Here is a 21,075-nt window from a genome sequence, read left to right as displayed (position 1 = left end):
TTTAGCACAGCCTGAGATTGTCTATAAACTACAACAGAAAGACTTACTCTGGCTGTGAGATACTTCTAAGAATTAAGAATGAATAAATTTAATTTCTTTAAAATGATTTTAGAAATGTCTTTATTCCTTTTGACTGAAGGACAACAATTTACTCCAATCAATTTCATAAATAGAGTAATATTTTGTTAACCACAAAACCTTTCTGAAGGCAGTTTCAAATGAAAGTTTAAAATTTGTTGGGTTTCTTTTTTTGGAGGGGGTACCGGAGATCGAACTCAGGACCTTTCTCTTGCAGGCAGGCAGCAGCACCACTGAGTTAAATCCCTGGCCCCTGAAAGTTTAAAATTTGTACTTTCACATTAGAAAAGAATTAGTTTTATAGATTTGGTGGTTAAGGCGGCAAAAATCCCATAAACAAGGCTATAAAATAAGTGGAATCTAAATGAAATTCAGGATTCAATTAACTGTATAAAATAGTCATCTACTACTTTATTACAACCAGATCAGTAGTGATTATTTGTGGTTAACTGCACAAACATGCAATCAAATCTATAACCAGCTCCACCTCCAACTTTCTGTAACACTCATTTAAAGACAAAACAAAATTTGGACTGGAACGTAAGTGACACATTCAACACCAAGAGCATGCTAAAAAGTCACACAAGAAAGGGCATAAACTGAGGAGTGGGAAAAGTTGGCAATAGGAAGCTTAATTTTAAGTAGCTCTCTTCGTTTAAGATACACTACTAATGACCATATGAAAAACACCAAGGAGAATATATTCAAGTTAATGGAAACAAGTCTTTATTAAGTAACTTTTAATATCAGAAAAATAAAACTCTTATAATTCTCTTTACAGCAAATATATAATATCAGTGCTTTGGCCATCTTAAGTTAAAGGCCCTTTATCATAAAATATATGGTTTTAAACTTTACTCAAATTGAATTTATAATCCCTATGACTTCCCTACATATACATAACAAAAGAGTGTAGTAAAATTAGCAAATACTAAACTATATTGATAATTTATCATTCTTAGTTTGTGGTTTTTAGAAACAGTACACGCACCTAATATATGTCGATTCCTTGGCTTATTAGTTGCAGTGTACAATGCAACAAAATACAAAATACATGCTTGGTGAACATTCGTTCATATCTACAATACGGCAGCTAGAGATTAGGTTTCAATACTGACATTTAACTATCCTACAAGCAATTAGCATTACATCATAATATGCCATCAAGGCAACTTTTTTATACTGAAAAAAATCAAAATAAAAACCATTATTTGTAAACTTTTATACGAAATGTAACTCTTCAAGTGGAAATAAAAAATAAAATTTGTCTATTTACTATTGAATACACATAGGATTTCAATTTTCATTATACTGAGAAAAAAAGCTCTTTTGTGTTGGGAAAATAATGCTTCAAAAAATAATTAGTAGAAAAACCCACCAGTATAATGTTTTGTACTTTCAATGCCAGCACAAATTTGGGAACATACTGAGGATGAAGTTATAGACATCCACAGGTGAAATGTACAAGTATATTTTAAAGAAATCTTTCCTTGTGATTGGAAACAGTTTTGAAATGAAGTAAACTGATTGGAGGTCACAGCTGCTTTCATGAACTATGCCAAGGGCATTATTATCTCCCTCCCCTCCCCTACATAACTAAAAAATAAAAATATATTTATAATGTGCAAGACAAATATGGATTGAACATAAAATGTTTCACATTTTGTTCTATAGTCTAAAAATTAATTAATAGCTTGATCAGACTAATGAATGGAATGTTCGCATCTTCAATTATCAGCCAATAAAGGTCCATCCCAAAGCCCTTCCTGAAATGGGAAAACCCAGGTGGCCATTTCCACATTCATGAAGGGAGGCAATGGGTAAGAATTCACAATTGAGACAATTGCATTCCTGATCCTCTGATCATACCAGCCTTGAACACATTGGGCGAGATGAAGGTCAATGTAGCAGTTTTTGTCCCAAATTATAACCAGTGATCTAGTAAACTGCCATCAGCCCTATTATTACCAGTAAGTATTCACAATGCATTAAAAAGTTACTTGCGATCCTGCAGAATTAGGCATAAGTTGTTGTAAAATAAAAAAACAAAAAAACCTGTTTTGTCAAAACTGGCAGTGTAAAGAAGGCAGCACTGGAAGTGTCTGAGTCATCTGTAATGCCAAGTACCCTCCATAAACTCTTAATGTGGTTAGGCTTTGGGACCCACTGTCTGGAATCTCAAACATATACATTTTCCTCATAGGTCCTACAACCTATGATCTTCACTCAGCCAAGCTGAACTTCAGCTTTAGCAATTCTTACACGAGCTATGTCTCTGGGTCTACAGGATAGTATTAATAATTCAAACCAAACTAACAGACAAGAGACCACTTAGGTTTAGTGTTACCATAGCAGCCTTTTATAAGTTTACTGACAACTTTAGCCTAATCCCAAGAAAGCCTGATAACAGTCATAAGAATTCATTAGGAAGTTTACTGGGGGTACCATTATACCCATGCCTTTATGAGTCCATATAGAGATATAGTATTTACGTATATATATATAGTTAAGAGTGAATTTGGATTGCCTGAGTAACAGCTGTCTGGCAAACTGGACATGATGGTGTTCTCTTTTCACAGATCTTGTTGGCACATTCCATGCAGAAGAGGTTGTGGCCACATGGAACTAGGGCAGCAATAACTTCATTCTCAAAGCATATCACACAGTCATGCTTTCTTCTTGATTCTGGAGGTGAGCTAGAGGTGGAACCACCGTTGGAAGAGGAGTAACTATTGGTACCATTAGAAAAAGCAGGGATGTATATTGGAAGGCCAACATGGTTGCCTGTGCCAGGTGGGTCACTCCTAACCCTCCGAGCAAGTGGGTGTTCTATGCTCTCAGGAAATGTAGGAGACAGACGAGGAGTAGATGGCTGACTTCCTCTACGCTGAGTCTTCATGTTACCAGAAGGATCACTCCCAAAGCCAGAGAGTGGGTTAACTGGTTCAAATGGAGTCCAGATAGTTTGAGCAGATGTTGGTAAAGAGTCAAAGGCAGGAGAGTCAACTGCAAGATCTTCTGAGCCCACAGACGGTAGGGTATCTCCAAACCAAAAGTTTCCTGTGCTAAAGGGGCTTGTTGGACTAAAGTCAGCCAGCCTATTGCTTCCAAAGTAAGAATCTGTGGAGCCACTTCCTAGAGAACTGGAACTATCATTTCGATAATTGGATATCATCCTTGCACGGCTAGGAGGAATTGGATTAGAGGAGAGCCACGCAGAGCCAAGAGTGCCACCTTCAAAGCTTACATCAGTACCATTGTAATGGAAATCATTCTCTTCATTGAGCTCTATGTAGTTTCCTGTACGCATGGCAATATGCATTTCTATTTCTTCCCTTGCTCGGTCAACATTCTCAGGCATTCCGGTCACTTCAAAAACAGGCTCCTTATCTCTGCTTGGAGTTACTATGTATGTGTGGGTCTGCTGTTGAATTCTTTTAATTGTTGCTCCTTTGGGTCCAACCACTAATCCTACCACACGATAGGGTACCCTGACTTGGACGGTGGTTTGACCAGGAAGATTAGGACTACATGACAATCCTCCTAGGGCAGGGCCATTTTTGTTTCGAGATGCACGAATCATGGAGAAGTGCTCAGCAGCGGAGAGTATTTCTCTTTTGGCCATGGCAACGTCTTCTTTCCGTCCAGTGACAACAAAAATGGGTTCTTCACCACGAACAGGTGTCTTGATGTAAGTGTTCGTCTTGGCTCTCAGTGCTTTAATTTTACAACCTGTCAGAAGGAAAATATTGTATAAGAATCAATATCTACTTCAAAGGTACTTGTCAAGACAAAGCATAGAAAGCTCTTGTCAAACTAAGTATTTGCTAATGAGCACTTTTAAATAATAGAGTTTATTTACCATAAAACATCACTAAATGATAAAACCTTCCTTATCCCACTAATGGTGCTAAATGTAGCAATATACTTGTCTGGTGGTCTTCAGCTAGGAAGAGATTACCCCTACTGGGAAGGTGTAACTCAGATACTGGGTTCACTGTTTCCTTATTAGTTATTGAACATGATGCACATAGAGGTAAACTGCACCATAACTGGGTTGGATTTTCAGAACACTAATAATATGCTACCTTGTTAACAAGAAAAACAATGTGCAGGTGAGACATTTAACATTTATTGTTTTTTAATCTACATAATAACTCTAATAACTGGGTTATTACACTCCTTTTACTACTAAGAAAATGAAACTGAAGCTTAGAAAAAAATTGTCTTTAACTTGTCAAAACTCACACAGCAAGAAGGACAGCCAGAATTAAACCAATTTAAAATTTATAGTCCTTTTGTTAGCTCAAACATAGCTCAATTATCACATAACTACCTGATAGAAATTTTTTAGCTGACTTTCACTTAATTCTCTTACAATTTGAATTTAACATTATTCTTTCCTTCATAAAACTCAGTTGAGAACAAGGACAAATTGGATGCTCAAGGTCATCACACTTCTCCCACCTACTGAATTCTAGGCTAATCAACAGTCGGTTGTGTTTATTTCCATCTTGTTTATGCTAGCTATACTCATGTTGGTAACTAACTCATCTATATTAGTATACTATATAAACTAGGGAGATATGAATAAAAAATTTTCTATAAATACTAAGTTGAATGTTTTTGAAAATTTTAATAACAATGAGTACCTCAGGGAGAAAAAAAGCTGATGTTGAATTATGTATGGATGAGATGACCATAAACGCCTGGGATTAAAAAAAGCAATATAGAATGATTTTACACTCACTGTAAAGTTCTTGCTCCATTCAAAAGAAACAGATACTAGAGACTATATGGAACATGGGGGCTGAATGTGGTTTTATTCAAGGACTACTCTGATCAGCAGACCCAAATTACATTAAAAGGTATTGACCCTATATCTAAGTTAAGATAAAAATCAAAGATACATATACATAACTTATCATAATTCTGAACTTTAATGAATTTTTTATTTTTGAGTAATCACTGTTTACTAGTACCAACTGTGTAAGATTAGATAGCTTCAAGCTATAACTTAGAATGGCAAATACACAACAAAGGCATAAAACTCTGGGGTTGTATTTTTCAAAGTTCTTAACATGAAGCTTTCTGGAATAAATTTCTTCTCATGAATACATCATACTTTTCTTAGTTGTTCAAAAGAAAGAAGCTAAGTGCTATTGAAGACAGGAGCTACAATTTGGGTAGGTCTTTTTCCTAAACTTTCCCTTCCTTTTTTGGGGACACAACCAACTAATAACATATAAAAACTAAGATTCTGTATACATTTCTAGCCTGCATACCTTTAATTGTCCCTTCCTCCATATAAACTCAAATAGGTCTCCTTGCCTCCAGTCTTGTCTTATTCCAATCGCTTCTCTATATTCTCTTTAGTGAGATGATGCTTGGTACAGCAGAGGTCACATGATTACTTCTTTGCAAAAAGTGCTTTATTGGCTTTCACCCTAAAGGCAAAGTCCAAACAATATGGCACCTTAAGGCCCCTGTAGCTGGTACCTGACTGCCTCTCACTAGCTTCATCTCTCCCTCTGCTCTTCCCCTTCCTCACTCCTTAAACTCCATATAGTACACCTCACATGCTTCTTTGCTTCCATGACTAGTATCTTCTTTTCTTTGCTCCTTTACTCCCAGCTCTGCTTAACTCCTGGTAATCCTTCAGGTTTTGGTTTAGATGCCTCATCCTCTATGAGGCTTCCTCTCCCCCAGGACTACTTGATAAGCTCTTCCTCTGCATTCCCAAAGCATGGGGCAGTTAGATATCTTTATATATCAAAGGCTGGCCAGGTAACAATTGCTGAATGAAAGATGGCTGTTTTTCTATGCAAGAATGCTGGGCCTTTCTGATGTGCACTGCTTTGGATCTAATCTTTTCTTTTTTATCATTTTTTTTTCTTTTGACAACTAGCTTTCACAATGTTCAAATTCTGGTCCCATACTACTAATCCAATCTTACTGAAGGCAGTTGATTACACTAATTTCAATTACAGCATATTCAAAACAACTTTACTCAATCTACTATTCAACTCCTGGATCTCAACACCACAAATGAAGATTCTGTTCTTCCTTCTAACAAACTAGAATTTATAAAGAAATGGCTGCTTTTCACTGCTGGATTCTAGGGTACAGTACCATGAAAACAGAGAAGTTATTATGCAGATTGAGACAATAAATGTTAAATGTTTTACCTGCACACTGTTTTTCTTGCCAACAAGGTAGCATATTATCAGTGTTCTGACATCAAATGGTATCACTTCTCCTCACAGAGCTTCTCCACGTGTCTCATTTTTCCTTCATTTTATTATACTTTCAAAAAAATCTCACTGCTGGCTACAGAGCTAGTTTAAGCAAAAGGAAACTTGAACTTAAGACTGATCTACCAGTTAAAGAAGAAATGTAAGGTTAGAGATATAACTTTAAGGCCATATTCTTTTGAGAAGACTATAGTCAGGAAAAAGGCCAAAACCAAAACTGCAAGAAAATCAATGTAAGAACTAAATGAGGCAAAGGATACAAAGAGGGGGTGGTTTGGAGTCTATCAAGAAATTTCTACAAGTCAAATTTCTGTTATTATTAAAACGAAAATGTTTATTATAGATTGCTACTCTAAGTTTATATCTACAATGAACTGCACAAAGATTAAATGGATGGTGTTAACTTTTTGGTATACAGTATGTTATATGCTGGGTGTAGTGGCACATACCTGTAATCCTAGCTCTCAGGGAGGCTGAGGCAGGAGGATAGAAGTTTGAGGCCAACCTGGACAATTTAGCAAGACTTTGTCTCAAAAATAAAAAATAATGGCCTGAAGATGTAGCTCACTGCAAAGGCCCTGGATTCAAGCCCCAGTACCACACACACATAAAATCTGGTCGTACCATATAATATTTTTTGTGTAATACTTCATAGATATTGTTAACTAAGAACATACGCTTTAAAGTATACAGAACACTATCTGCCTGTGGTCAGATACTTGGCTAACTGGAAATAGAGAATACAAAAGGTTAAGAGCTTGAATCACTTCTGAGGTAGGGGAGAAAGGCCAATACTACCCAAATGACTATGTCCTTAGGTTTTGGAGATCAGAGAAAGAGGCAAGAGGAAGACGGTGAATATGGCAAAGACAACCCCTTTCAGACCATTGTTCTAATAAGATAGAGGAATGTACTTCTTTGTCCCTAAATTGTATACAACAGTTTTAACACAGTACCTTAAATCATATTAGGACTGTAGAAAACCCCACTGTGACACTATTTGTTTAGGACATATATATTCTGAGTTCCAAACAACTAACATAATTTCTAGAATAAAAACACTTTCTAAAGTTGGGGACTACTCGAAGAAGTAGAGTTTTTAAAAGACGACACAAACTAGAGGAGGAGTAACAAACTTAATTTTATGGGTGGAAGAGGCAAATAGCTTATTGGATCATTTTAGATTGTGCTCCTGTTTGAAAATTCAGATTTTTAAATTTATTTTAAAATGTTTTTATTTTATTTTTTTCCCCAGTACCGAGGAGCGAACTCAGGACCTTATGCTTGCAAGGCAGGTAAGGCGTCAATGAGCTAAATCCCCTGCCAAAGATTTTTTAAAAGTAATGGAAGAATTTATAATCCCAGAGTGACATGACTTAGAAGCCATAAAGTATTGATAAATTATTTACTTCAAAAATAGTTTAAAAAATTAGAATATTTATAATTCATCTCACAAATGGCTAATTTCTTTCTCTCCTCTTTCACACATATCCCTATGTCCCTTCCCAACAAATTAAAACACTACAAATCCAAGAGAAAAATAAGTTAAAAAAAACTCAGGAAAGCATACTAGCCAGGCGTGATGGCACACGTCTGTAATCCCAGCACTTGGGAGGTTGAGGCAGGAGCACTGCTGCAAGTTCAAGGCCAGCTTGGGCTACATAGTGAGTTCAAGACTGGCCTGAACTGCATAGAAAGACCCTGTCTCAAAAACAAACAAACAAACAAAAAAACAGAATAGCATACAAATGGCCCTGAAGATAGAAATTCTTATTTCCACAGGAATTGAGCTATCATTTCCATCTAAAGGACTGTCAAATATTTAAAACCTTGTAACACTCTAGGTGAGAGTGGGGGAAAAGGGCTCTCATACTCAGCTGGTCTGAACATTACCCAGAGACAGCAATTTCCAACATCTATCAAAATTACCTTGCACCTCTATAATCTGACTTTTAGAATTGATTCTGTAGAAATACTGGCATAGGAGAACGCTCTCTACATTGCATTATAACGGGCGGAAAAGAGCTTAATTGAATTGCCTAAGACCTCTCAGCTGTTAAGGCAGATCTCAAACCTAAGTTGTCTTCATTTTATACTCTTTTCTCTAAAAGCACTATTTTCCCCTAAAGGCACATCATTTCTCATTTTTATGATAAATTAAAATTAACAAGGAGGTCATATTACTTAATGATTTTATATGAAATAAGGTGTTTTCCCTCTTGGAAAGGGAGACTATCCAAAAAGCTTTATTTTACAAGAACTCAATTTCAGCATTATTTTATCCTCATAATCTGACAAATATTAGCTAAATGCCAACGAAGGAATGTGATGCACACACTTTGGGGGTGGGGAGGTGGTACTAGGCTTTGAACCCAAGGCTTCTGCACTAAGCTAAATTCCCAGACCCTTTTAAAGTATATTTATTTTGAGACAGTATCTTGGTAAGTCATTAAGTTGTCCAGGCTGGGCTTGAACTTATCATCCTTTACTCCCAGGTACCTACACACAATTTAATGCAATATTTTAAATAAATAATTTAAGACTGCATTGTATCCCTAAATACCAAATATAGTAATAACTTTCTAGGGTTCAATTGTCCTGTAGCTTTTTTTAAGGTCAAAATTCTTTGTTAATCTCAATTTAGAGATCACTATGGTTGTATTTCAGACAGCTTCATTATGTGATTTTAGTTTTTTTATCTGTATTCATAGGGACATTTAATGACTTCAATTAAGCAGCATCTAACTATCCTTCAGATAAAAGCTCCCAACATTTACCAACTTCTTAAGTAAGGCAAGAGGAAAGATGACATTACTATAGCATAGAATGCAAATGGTAAAATTTCTCATTCAGTTCATTTCAATTAAGTAATAGCAAGTATTTGCTTAATTTCAGGTACTTTAACTGATATGAAGAAGGCAAAAATGACTAAGATTTAGTTCTGCCCTCAGTGCTTTGTAGCAATTTCTGAAGAATTTAGTGTTTGTACATGTTTATGTATAGATACTGATCTGTCATTTTCTCTTATGTTGTTGATGGTGTTTAAATCATTTACTCTCTTGCTGATTTTTCGTTTTCCTTGCTCTACCACTTACTGGAACAGAAGTGCTGAAGTCTCCCACTAGATAGTTTGAGACCTTGGGCAAGCTGTTTATACTTCCAAAGACTTGTTGCCTTGAATGTATATGATGGAAATAAGACTAGATCAAATGAGGGATGTAATCTGCACAGGTCTTAACACACTTAAATGTTATTTTTTAAAAGATAGGTGGTCTGATTTTCTATAAGAAGTTTAAAATATTTAAAGACCCTATCTCCTAAAGATAAAACTAGACAATTATAAAACATGTTAAAATATAAACTCTGCAAAGCTGGCAGATGTGAAATAAATCTAACTGGTAATTTGAAATTAGTTTATTTCTACATGATTTTTGGGACTCCCTTTGGATAAAATTCAGAATATAAGAGCTTTGAGAGACCATACAGTTCAATTTCATTTTACACATGAAGAAAACCAAAGCTTAGAATTCCCCAAAGTTAGGGTTATCCTTAAAAATCACCATTGTCCCAACCTATTATTTTCCTAGTTGATTTCCAGGAGTGGAGGAGAAGGCTTTGCATGTAAAGTATTTTTAAAAATACATATTAAATCTTTTTCACTTAATTATATCAGACAAGAGGATCAAATATATTGAATATGAAAGTTTTCAAAGTTTACACTTGACCTTTTACTAAAACTGAAACAATCAGCACCGGGGATTTAGCTTAGTGGTTCCAGCACCTTCCTCCAACTCCGGTACCAAAACAAAACAAAACAAAAAAACCAATCAGAAAAGGGTGTAAATTAGAAAGGAAAGACAAAATTTCTTAAGTAGGAAGCTAAAATTATGTTCAGGTTCTTTAGAGGATATTAATAGAAATCTCAGAATCACCAGGCTGAGGCTATAGCTCAGTGGTAGAATGCTTGCCTATTCAATGTGTAAAGCTGAGTGTTTCATATCCAGCATCAGGAGGAAAAAATCCTAGAATGACCTGTTAGGTTATTATATAATAGGTTTCATATAGTGGAACCTGTATGTCAGAAATTACATTTCCAAAGTTCAAAAGAAAAAAGGCACAGTGTAAACTTTTAAAAATTTAAATTAGTTTATACTGCAGGAAAAACTTAATAAAAACGACAATTTTGTGTTTTAATTAGAATTGGTTTAGAATACAAAAGAAATGTATTGGTTAAACTTGATCCCAGTAGCACATGCCTATAAAACCCAGCTGCTTGGGAAGTTGAGGCAGGAATGTTGAGCCCAGGAGTTCAAGGCCAGCTATGCAACACAGTGAGATGTCACCTAACAAAAACAAAATCCAACCAACCAACCAGCCCCCCAAAAGAAAACAGCCCCCCACACTACCTTACCTCATATGCAATTTGTCATCTCTATACTTTCAATTTTACAATAAATTTATACTAATGATATCTTCTCAAACCTGACCCTCACAAGTTGGAAGAAGGAGGAGGGTACAAGGGGGTGGGGGGGGATAAGGGAGTGACCAGAAAGAATAAGTAAAATGAAACAGGTTTACTCCACAACAGGAAACAGGCTTAGAATATGTAAGTGATTTGTCCAAAGTCACAGGCAACAAAACTCATACGTTAGTGGTTCAGAGAGGGGGTACAATGCTTGCAACCAAATTCATTATATTTATGTGCATCTGCAGTTTTAATTAATTTTCATTATTATTTTCTTCATTATGTAAGTCTTATTTTTCTGTGACACAACTTGTGGTCAATAAGGCTTCCCTACATGCAATGAATTAGTCCTTGCATACTGAACAAAGGTAACAAACTACATATACTTGAATTGTCCTTAAATCCCAAATATTGGTATTAAGGAGGTTTTGTATTTATGTAGCATAACTTGAAATTCTCACAATCAGTCATACACTCAAGCTTTGAAGTATTCAAACATCATTAAGCTATGCATATTGAATTTAGCATAGCTGGTTTATTTTATTTTATTTTTTTAAGATAAAGAGTCTGACGATGTAGTAGTACAGGCTGGTCTTAAACTCAGTTTATAGACCTGGTTGGCCTTGAACTTCCAGCAATTCTCAATGCTCCTGCCTCAGCCTCCCAGTGCTAGGATCGGTATTCCAATTTAGCTTAGTTGGGCTTAGTAATTTAACATTAGAAAATTTTAAAGGGTTAAATATCAGGTTTAATCTTTGCAAGTCTCTATATAGTAACTAATGGTATCATGGGAAAAGTTAAGGGTAAGTCCAGAAATTAAGTATAATAGCTATCTGGGAAGCATTAAGGATGCAGTTTAATTAAAAAAAAATCATTTAGAATTACCTGCAAATCAATGGGGTTTTAAAAGTAGATTAACCATGGTATATTTGGAACTTCCTAAGGAAGTTTTGTTTTTTTTCAAACTGCAAATATATTTACTTATCTTATGAACATTATTTTCTTTCCATGTTTTAGTTTCAATTACAAACTTCAAATGGTGGAAATTACATTGCTTAAAATTTAGTAACAATACCTTAGCCTAGGGTATAAAACTGTACCGTGGAAGTCTTCTAATATTCTGGTTTTCTCCTTTTAGATACTTGATTGTAAAATGCTTTCTAGACCATCTGAAGTTAGGTGTGGCCAGATGACTTACTTTGATTAATGTAATATGACCAGATGTGATAAGTACTGTATTATTTCCGGGTCTAACATTTAAAGACAACTAACTGTGTGCTATGCAACAGTCCCATCCCCAGGCTCAAAGAGAGACCTGTAATACTTGAAATGGTGGCTGTTCTGTTGGTATGTACTGCCGAATGATTAAAATGAGCAGAGCCCTGTGAACAAGAAATAAATAAATCTTGGTTGTTTTAACTCTGAGACACTGGGGTTCTTTGTTACCACAGCAAAAGTGCTAGGCATCTAATTATCAATTGGTTCTAGCTCTACTACATTTGAAGAATAAAATGTGAAACTATCTGTGAAAGCTGAAAAAAGGGTGAACAGTATTAAATAGAATGGCTCCACATTAATTTCATATTTATTTTGACAAAAGTAACATGTTTATCACTTCCAGTTTGTGTATCATTCAAAGTCTGTAGGGGTATTGTAGATATGATTATTCAGATGTGCCAAACAGAAGTCTCTGAAGCTACCAAGCTCTCTGAAGCCTAGGGAGCTTAAGTAACTTGATCACAAAGTAAATCTCCGGTACAGAGTAATCAGAAATCATTAATATCTACTTCTGATTGCCAGTTCTTTCCAGTATATCAAAGCTGAACAGAGACTGTTACAGCCACTTTGGTATAGTTTACAATATGTCCCAGTCACTGGAAGATGGGAGTCTGAGGTGGCAGAATCATCTGGAGCCCAGAACTGTGCAACAAAGTGAGATCCCACTTCAAAGCCTCAAAAACAAACCCTGGAGAAAACAAAACAACATGCATTCTAAAACTTTTTTTTTTTTGGATTCAGTTAAAGGCAAAAGTATTAAATCTTTAATAAAAAAATTTTTTTTTGGTTTTGTTTTTTGAGAGAGGGTCTCACTATGTAGTGCAGGCTGGCCTTGAACTTGCTATGTAGTCCAGGTTGAACTCAAACTGGTGGTGATCCTCCTGCCTCAGCCTCCCATGCACTGGGCTTAAATTGTTCAATTTGTACAAACATAAAACATATACAAAACCAAATCAATAATTAGTATCATCTTAGCATTAATGCTAGTTTTCTTGAAAATTTAAGATGGAGAACCACCACCTATAAACACCATTAGGAAATTTTTTCTGGGTACAAATTTCTAATAGAGTAAGAATAATATGGTTCCCTGGATCATTTTTAGGTTGTTGGTAACCAGGAGGTAGAAAATACATCCTTAAGTTACCACTTTATTTCCCATTTCCTCCCTAGTCAGTCAGGTTCATTAGCTGAATAGGCAGGAAAAAAAGGCAGTAGTAGATTCTCCACCCATCTGTAAAGCAATTATAGTAATTGAACCTTTCCCAATGGTCCCAGAGCTAATACAAACTATTATAAACTAAATTTAAAAATCTAAATCCTAGGAAGTCATGTTTTTTCAAGCTAATATATGCAAACAAATTAAGTTGCTGATTTATAAATGACAGTAAATTTTTGGACAAATTGGAATTATAATAACTGTGTCTTCTACATAATAAAGAAACCAAAATTCTATTAAGTAAACCAATTTGGATAGTGACATTCTAAATTATGCAACACTACAAATAGAGTATCCCAACTCAGATGATTAGGGAAGAACTTAACCCAAAGTATTAACCTCCCAGAACAAAATGGAATACTGAGACATCAATGTGGAAGGGAATTTTGTTTTTTATTTGAAACGAATTGGTCCAAATCTAAGTTCCCAAGTTATCTTCCAGGGCCTCAGTTTCTACATCTGCAAAATGGCTATAACTGACCAGCAGGGTTAATGGCCCTGGTAAAGCCAGAGTACTAGGCAAAAATAAGGCCAACTCCCTTATTCCCAAGAAAATAAATAAATAAATAAATAAATAAAATCATGCTTTAGCATTATTCTAAAACTGTTTCTTTCCATGAAATGTACATTTCTTTTAAAATAAGAAATTTATGTACACCCACATCATATTTTTTCCTCCTGATCAGACATATGTTTGCTTTATTTCAGTTGTGTTTAAGACTGATGAATGGTTTCACTCTAAGCAACTGAGAAAAACTGCCACAAGGATACACTGAAGGCAACTTGAAACAATGTAAAGTATTAACTTTAAAAATGAATAATACACACTGCTACTGGAAATCAAGGCAGACAACACAGCTCAATAAGTAAGAAAAAATTTCCTAAATGGTCTAACTCAGTGACAAAGTAAACCATAAGAAAATCCACTGGAGTGCAGGGGGAAATAAACCTCAAAACTTTTATTTTCATTTTTACCTCATTCTATAAAACTTTTATGTGTTTTTAAATATACAATACTTTAGCATACATATTCATACATAAATATACAGATTTTGGGAGTACCAGTTTAAATTTTTTTTTTTTCCAGTACCAGGGATTGAACTCAGGACCTTGTGCTTGCAAGGCAGGCGCAGTACCACTGAGCTAAATCCCGGCCCCTAAATTTTTTGACAGTATACAATTCTAAAAAGCTACAGATGACTTTTCTAGACTATGAGATTAGAGAACACACACCATCAATTAAAGTCACTGATGAAAATAGTTGAAGATGTACATTTATCTTAAACAGTAATAAAAAACTGGGTTGCAACTCCCTAAACAACTGAATTCATAACATTCAATATTATAGTGATGTTGAGAATGGGTCAAGAGTTCACTTTAATTCACATTTTAGTCTTACAGATAGCAAAGATTACATAAAATGGAACATAACTTATGACAAACTAAAGCTGTTAACCACTGTTCATATCTTGCACAGGGCACTACAATTAAAACAGATGTTTCTGAGTTATAAAATTAGGTCTTAAAATTCACTGTCAGATTTATTTTTGAGTCTATATTCTACAGCTTCTTTAATCAATAATCCTCTTTAGTGCCTGACTTTTACAATATTGTTCATTTCACAACAGACGCAAGGCTTTAAAAAGGGGGCCAATTTAACATTTTCAAAGATCATAGGCTACTGGTGAGTAAAATATGAGGTTAAACACATTAACTTTCATCATTAGCAGTGGTTGTTTGTTTCGTTTATTTTGAAAGACACTGGAACCAGAGGCCATTTACATTACTTGCTAGTCTATGTGACTCAGAATTCCACTTGTCTTATTCTTGCTTCAGAGCTGAAGTCATAAATGTCTCCATCTGTGACATAATTATTTCCAAAACCAATTAAGAGATGTCAAACAGAAAATTATGACTTCAGGTAATGAATAAAATGGCAGGGATGGATAATTCTTAAGGATGAAAATTTAGCTCCTCCAAAGCAAATAACAAAACGAAATGATTTGCCCTGTTTAACTCACTTAGGACAGGTATTCTCCCACGGAAGAAATTATTGCACTATAAAAGTATGTGATTATTAGAAGTCACTTAGTTCCCCACAGGAGTGAACAAATACTTTACAGGTTTTATTACCATGCTACTAGGGTGCGGAGGTGGCAAAGGGGTCAATCAATGATCCACTAGTTGAACAGTTCAAAACAAGGAAAGGGCAAGACATTCTGCTCTTAAGATAAGATAGAGGAAGATGAAATACTTTTAACAGTACTGTCAACTCTGGGAAAATATTAAGTGCAAAAGGAATAGTCAGCAATTTGTCTCCATGTTCTCAGACATAAACGGATTCACCAATAAGCACACCCCTAAAAAGAAAACTAAGATTTTTTTCTCATTTATTACCATGCAATAAATGGTACGAATAAAAACTTGGAATTCAGTTTATTAGATTTGTATCAAGATAATAGTAGAGTATATACAATTAAGGACCATTGTACAGTGCTTTAATAAGAATGATATAATGAAGGACCAAAGTTTGTATTAAACTAAATCTACAAAATATATTACCTTGTCCTGTAGTGAAACTAAGCACGTAAATGTTCTTTTCCTTGGTATTCCTAGACTGCCACCATAAGCACAAAGAAGCAGTCTGTGCCCAGGAAGTGGCATCCTAGTATGGCATTCAGGGTTTGTATTCTGGGCTCAACAACTGCCTTCCTAGCTCTTTTCCACCACTCTCATCACTAGATCCTAAGTATGAACAAAACTCAATGTGACTTGCCCATCACACCTAGAGGTTATTCCTCCACACCTTGCTCCACACTGTTCTTGCTTTTCTTCAGTTTCAGCCTCCATTGTTAAACCCCTACCCACTTGCCAAGGCTCTCCAGGGTTGATGTTCTCCTGTGTGTCACTTCTTATAAGTTAGTACCATCAATTTCACATTAGTTTAGTGCCATTCTACCATTTATCAGATTGCTGGTTTCTAAAAAATGACAAAGTTTTTCTGAATCAATGGTATATTCTGAAATAAATCATCATAAACTCAGTACCTTGCAAAATACAAGTCTGACACATAACAATCTGTCAATGTTCTTAAACAAATGATCACTCATTATAGATCTATAAATTGGAATGTTGTAATTTTTATCTTATGTAGATGAAAAAGTTCTCTCTGGATTATTATCCCAAATATCATATAAAACAGCCAAATAAAACACGTGAAACTGATTAAGCAGGCAGTTTGAAATAAGTTATGGCCTCCATCTAGATTTCTTGGGTTTTTTCTTATTAAAATCCTAGAGATAAGAAATAAGCCACCTCTGACATGTGAAATCACCACTTTGACAAGCCTCTTATTTATGTGTACCTCAGACCACTTGGGAAAGATGAGATCATTTAGCAGCAGCGCCATTATCCCTCTTTATTTGACCCCAACAATACTCTCAACCTAACAGTAAAGAACCAGGTATCCACCAGGCTAAACCATATTGAACACAGCAGCAGTGAGTATTACTTACCCTTTTTTGTGAAGAAGGAATGAGGTACATTAAAAACAAGATAGAACCTCCCCTAAAAATGTAAGATACAGAGGTACTCCGGGCATCTCCTTCCCCCACCTTCACAAATCCACTCCTGGAATCTGAGACATAGGTCCTTTGTCTGAACAGTGTGGGAGGAGTCTGTCTGCAGCACTCGTGTGCTGGCAAGTGAAAAAGAGAATTTCCTGAAAACTAAATAAAAACATAAAGTTCTTTCCCTTACTGTCCAATTTTTTCTTCATCGTACACACTACAGTGTCCTAGGAGATAAGATAGCCAGCGTGCCTTTGAAGAATAAAGTATCCACGGAGGGAAACACAATAACAGAATTAGTTAGGCTGCTCTTCAAAAGCTAAGTTTCTGAATAGCAGAGTGGGGTGGTAGTACCAACGTTTGAACATCCCTTTCCCTCTCGAATAAGTGCTTTCTACAACCCTCCATTTCTGTCCATTTCTCATCCGAATAAGCTGTTCCACGGGAAGCCGAGAGCGTTTACAAGACACTCGGCCGCGCAAACTTGCAGGCTCCCTTTCTGTACACAACACCGAAACCGCAACTCCTCTGACCCGACCTTTTACCACCTCGCTGAGGTTTCTGGTGCCACGCCAGGCTGGGGTTGCAAGAATCCAGCCGAAGTAAAGTGAACACCGCCGGACTGGGTGGCCCAAGAAACTTAACACTTTTTATCACACAGAACGAGCAAAACAGCGTGGGCTTTCGCAAGGTGACTCATCCCCTCTCCTCGTCCATCCTCGGCTCCTCCCAGACCCCTTCTCGATGGCCTTGGGGGACTTGCTGGGATCGCTCGAGGTGCCTCAAGATCATTTCTCGTCCTCCCACCCACGCCCAGGGCCGTGCCCGGCGGACCTGCCCGCTCCCCGCACTCACCCTGGCGGCCGACAATCTCGGCGACGTGCTCGGAGCTGGGCACCGGGACACACTCGGTGGTGTTGACGCTCTTCCTCCGCAGCAGGGCCGCCTGCTCTCCGTTCAGGGCTGCTGCTGCCGCCCCGCCGCCGGGGCCGTAGGCGTGGGACAGCATCGCCGCCATCATGCCCTGGGCATCGTCCCCGCCGTAGAGCACGCCCGCCGCCGCCGCCGCCGCCGCGGCCTCCCGGGCATCGAAGCCGGCGGCCGGCAGCAGCACCGACCCCAGAGGCCCGCCTGGGATCGGCTGGGTCTGGGAGGCTGCGGCCGCGGGCGGCGACAGCAGCAGCAGCGACGGCCGGTCCTCCTCCTCGGCCTCCTCCAGCTCCTCCTCCTCCAGCAGGTCTCCGTCCAGATCCGCATCCTCCCCCTCCTCGTCGTCCTCCTCCAGCTCCGGTTCGGCCGCCTCGGGGGCTGCGGGCCGCTCCTCCGGGGACAGCCCCGCCGCACGCCGGGCCTGGCCCTGCTTCGCCGTCGCCGCCGCCGCGGTCCGGAGCGCCGGGGGACCGGGCTCCGTGGGGCTGGGGTCGTCGAGGCCCAGCGCGGCCAGGCGCTCCCTCAGCAGCAGCCCGTCCCCCTCAAGCTCCGGGCCGCCCGAGGGCGGCGGCAGCGGCGGCGGCGGAGGGGGCGGCGGGGCCGGGGCCGCCGCCAGGGCCAGGCCCGCGGAGCTGCCGCTCGGCATCGCGGCGGCGCGCTGTCAATGGCGGCGGCGGCGGCGGCGGCGGCGGCCGGGTCAGGCGCGGCGGGCGGCGGGCCCCATGGCGGACCGGCCCCGGGCCCCGCTCAGCGCGCAAAAACCCTTGCTGTGGGGAGGCGGCGGGGCCCGCGACTCGCGCGGAGGAGCGCCAGGGCCGCCGGAGAGCGGAGAGGGCGGGGTGGAGGGGCAGGGGAAGGAGGCAGAGGTAGGTGACTAGGTGGTTGGGTGGGTGGGGACGGCGGCGGGGCGGGCTGGTGGAGGTGGCAGCGGCTCCCCTCTCAGGGTTTCTTTTGTTTCATGGCCTTAACCAGCCCCCGGCGCGCGCGGCGGCGGCGGCGACGCCCCACGCTGCTCTCCGAAGGCAGTCAGCGCTCTCCGATTGGCTGCCTTTAATCTCCGGGAGGCCGCCCTCTCCTCCGGTAGCCTTCTCCCAGCTTTCCCTAGCCCCACCCCCCACCCTCTTCACGGGCCCCACCCCACCCCTCCCCAGAGCGTTCTGATTGGGTGACCGGAACGAGCTGGTCCCCGAAGCCGGCTCCTTCCGTCGTCAACCCGCCCTTCCCTTCCCTAGGGGCTCACGAGTGAGGAGCGGGACTGTGATTGTTTGCTTTACACGTCACTCTTTGTGACGTATGCCGTGGGGGCGGAGAAAAGGAGGCGGGGACGAAGGCGCCGTAGGGGAGCCTAAATATGAGGGCCCAGCGGGGTTTTCGCTAGGTGCACACCTGGGTTTTTCGCTTTCACCGCCCCGTACGTCTCTAGCCCACCTGGGTCGGGCCTTTCAGGGGCGGTGCCGTGCGAGCAGTCTTGGAAGGTGCCGCAGGCGCGGGCCCAGCGGGGCGTTGTTCCCCGGGTTGAGGAAAAAACAGTCCCGTTCGGAAAGAGGGTCTAAAAAGAGTCATGGAAGGAGGAGCCGGCGAGTGTCAGCCTATCCCCGCGCGGGGGTGGTTTCCGGAGCCGCGTGGCTCCCGAGCGTTCCGTGCCCTTATCTGGGGACGCTCCTCCCCTTTGGGGCTGGGCCCTCGCACGCCCAGCTGGCTGAGCTTCCCTGGCGGGGCTGGTCTGTTACATCAGGGGCGTGGAAGTACCGAACTTCGATTCTCCGGGGGTTTTTAAGGGAAATTTATTCAGTGTTTCCTCCTCCCAGACGGCCTTCCCAGAGTATTCCCCGGGCGAGCTCACACCTGGCTATATTTTCTAGCGATTTTTTTTTTTTTTTTTTTTTTTTTTTGGTGCCAGGGATCGAACCTGGGTTCTTGTGCTTTGGAGGCAGGCTGCGGAACCACTGAGCTAAATCCCCGGCCCTCTAGCGATTATTTTTAAATGAGTTAAAAACATTTTATTACTTTTCTCTATCTTAGGCTGCCCTACCCCTCCCTATAGTACCAGATAGTCTTTCCAGGTTAGTCTTCATCTCTACCCAGGCGCTAGGGAGATAGCAGGCGGGCAACAATGTAATGAAGTTTCTTGGGGACCCCCTTAAAGTAGAAATAGTTTATGTACACACACACACACATAAATATATCCAAAATACTAACCTGTAAGCGATATTAAATTATTATGATTTTTACAGGTTTTTTTTCACACAAAGTCTTTGAAACCAGAGTGTATTTTACACTTAGATTGATTCAGTTTGCTGCACTCTAGCCACATTTCAAGTACAGGGTAGCTAGTAGCAGCTGTCAGATCTCTTGATTTTTAAATTATAGCTTGAGGCCCTTTCTATATTAGATTTATTCACTCTATCTTGTTGTGTGAAACTTTCTTATGAGTCAACTTTGAGCACCTATTTTAAATTTTTTTTTCTAGATGTTACAAAGAGGTACAAGACAAGGCTGAACTATGACTTGGATTTCTGTATACTGTATTATGCCCATGAGGCCATTTACACAATCTTTCTTTACCCACACCTCTACTCAAAAGCCCTTAGCTAACAATAATCTTTCCTGTTACTCCAAGGTTTTCCTAGCCCTCATATAATCCTGTGTGTTGCTTTTCCTAACAATTTATCTGTAGGTAAGCTCTGGAGAGAAACTTAAAAATAAATTCAGATTGGGGAGTAAGTAAATTCAGATTGGGGAAGGGCACACTCTGAATATTTGGGTTTAATACATCTGGAGTGGGAAGCCTGGACATGTTTTTCAAAAGGCATACAGTTTGCTTTGAAGCTTGGTCAGTGTGAGAACACTGTTCTAGGTTTTGAGTTTACACAGAAGTCTCACTATTAACCCAGCAGTGAAGTGTAATCTTTTCAGAGAAGCATGATCTTCACTGATTTACTACATGTACACCCTTTTTGAAATATACGCCAAAGCAGTACTTCACTGTGTGTTAATAAACAGAATCTTTTTAAATGTACCGGTGAATGATTTAACTAGATATTTACTAATAGAACATACAAACATGCTTACTGTCTGATAGTTCAGTTTAAAGGATAATCATTATTGAAAGATAGTATTTCTAAAACTAATCAAGGGAGAAAGTCAAATACAACATGCAGTAGCCTCTCCTAGGTCTTATTAGCCATTAGAAAGAAATATGTAGAAAATTAAAAACTGAAATTCTTGGCATCCCTTCTTCCACAAGTTGTCATTTGATGCTGACTCTTTAGTCTTAAATTCTTT

The 21,075-nt window shown here is 39.3% G+C and overlaps 1 protein-coding gene across 1 annotated transcript; it reads right to left on the bottom strand.

The window, feature by feature from the left end:
* Positions 1–1,394: 1,394 nt before the first annotated feature.
* Mex3c (mex-3 RNA binding family member C) lies at positions 1,395–18,642 on the bottom strand. The gene is made up of 2 exons (XM_087192576.1): positions 17,716–18,642; positions 1,395–3,810 (listed from the first exon to the last, which is right to left on the bottom strand). The coding sequence occupies exons 1-2, from the start codon at positions 18,434–18,436 to the stop codon at positions 2,585–2,587; spliced, it is 1,947 nt and encodes a 648-aa protein (XP_087048702.1). The 5' UTR covers positions 18,437–18,642; the 3' UTR covers positions 1,395–2,584.
* Between the last annotated feature and the right edge of the window lie 2,433 nt (positions 18,643–21,075).

The sequence above is a fragment of the Heterocephalus glaber genome, unplaced genomic scaffold (assembly GCF_053883595.1).
Source record: "Heterocephalus glaber isolate CG9 unplaced genomic scaffold, H.glaber_assembly_v1.0 deba00000331, whole genome shotgun sequence".
In the NCBI taxonomy this organism is placed as follows: Eukaryota; Metazoa; Chordata; class Mammalia; order Rodentia; family Bathyergidae; genus Heterocephalus; species Heterocephalus glaber.
This window is presented reverse-complemented; position numbering and strand designations above follow the sequence as displayed.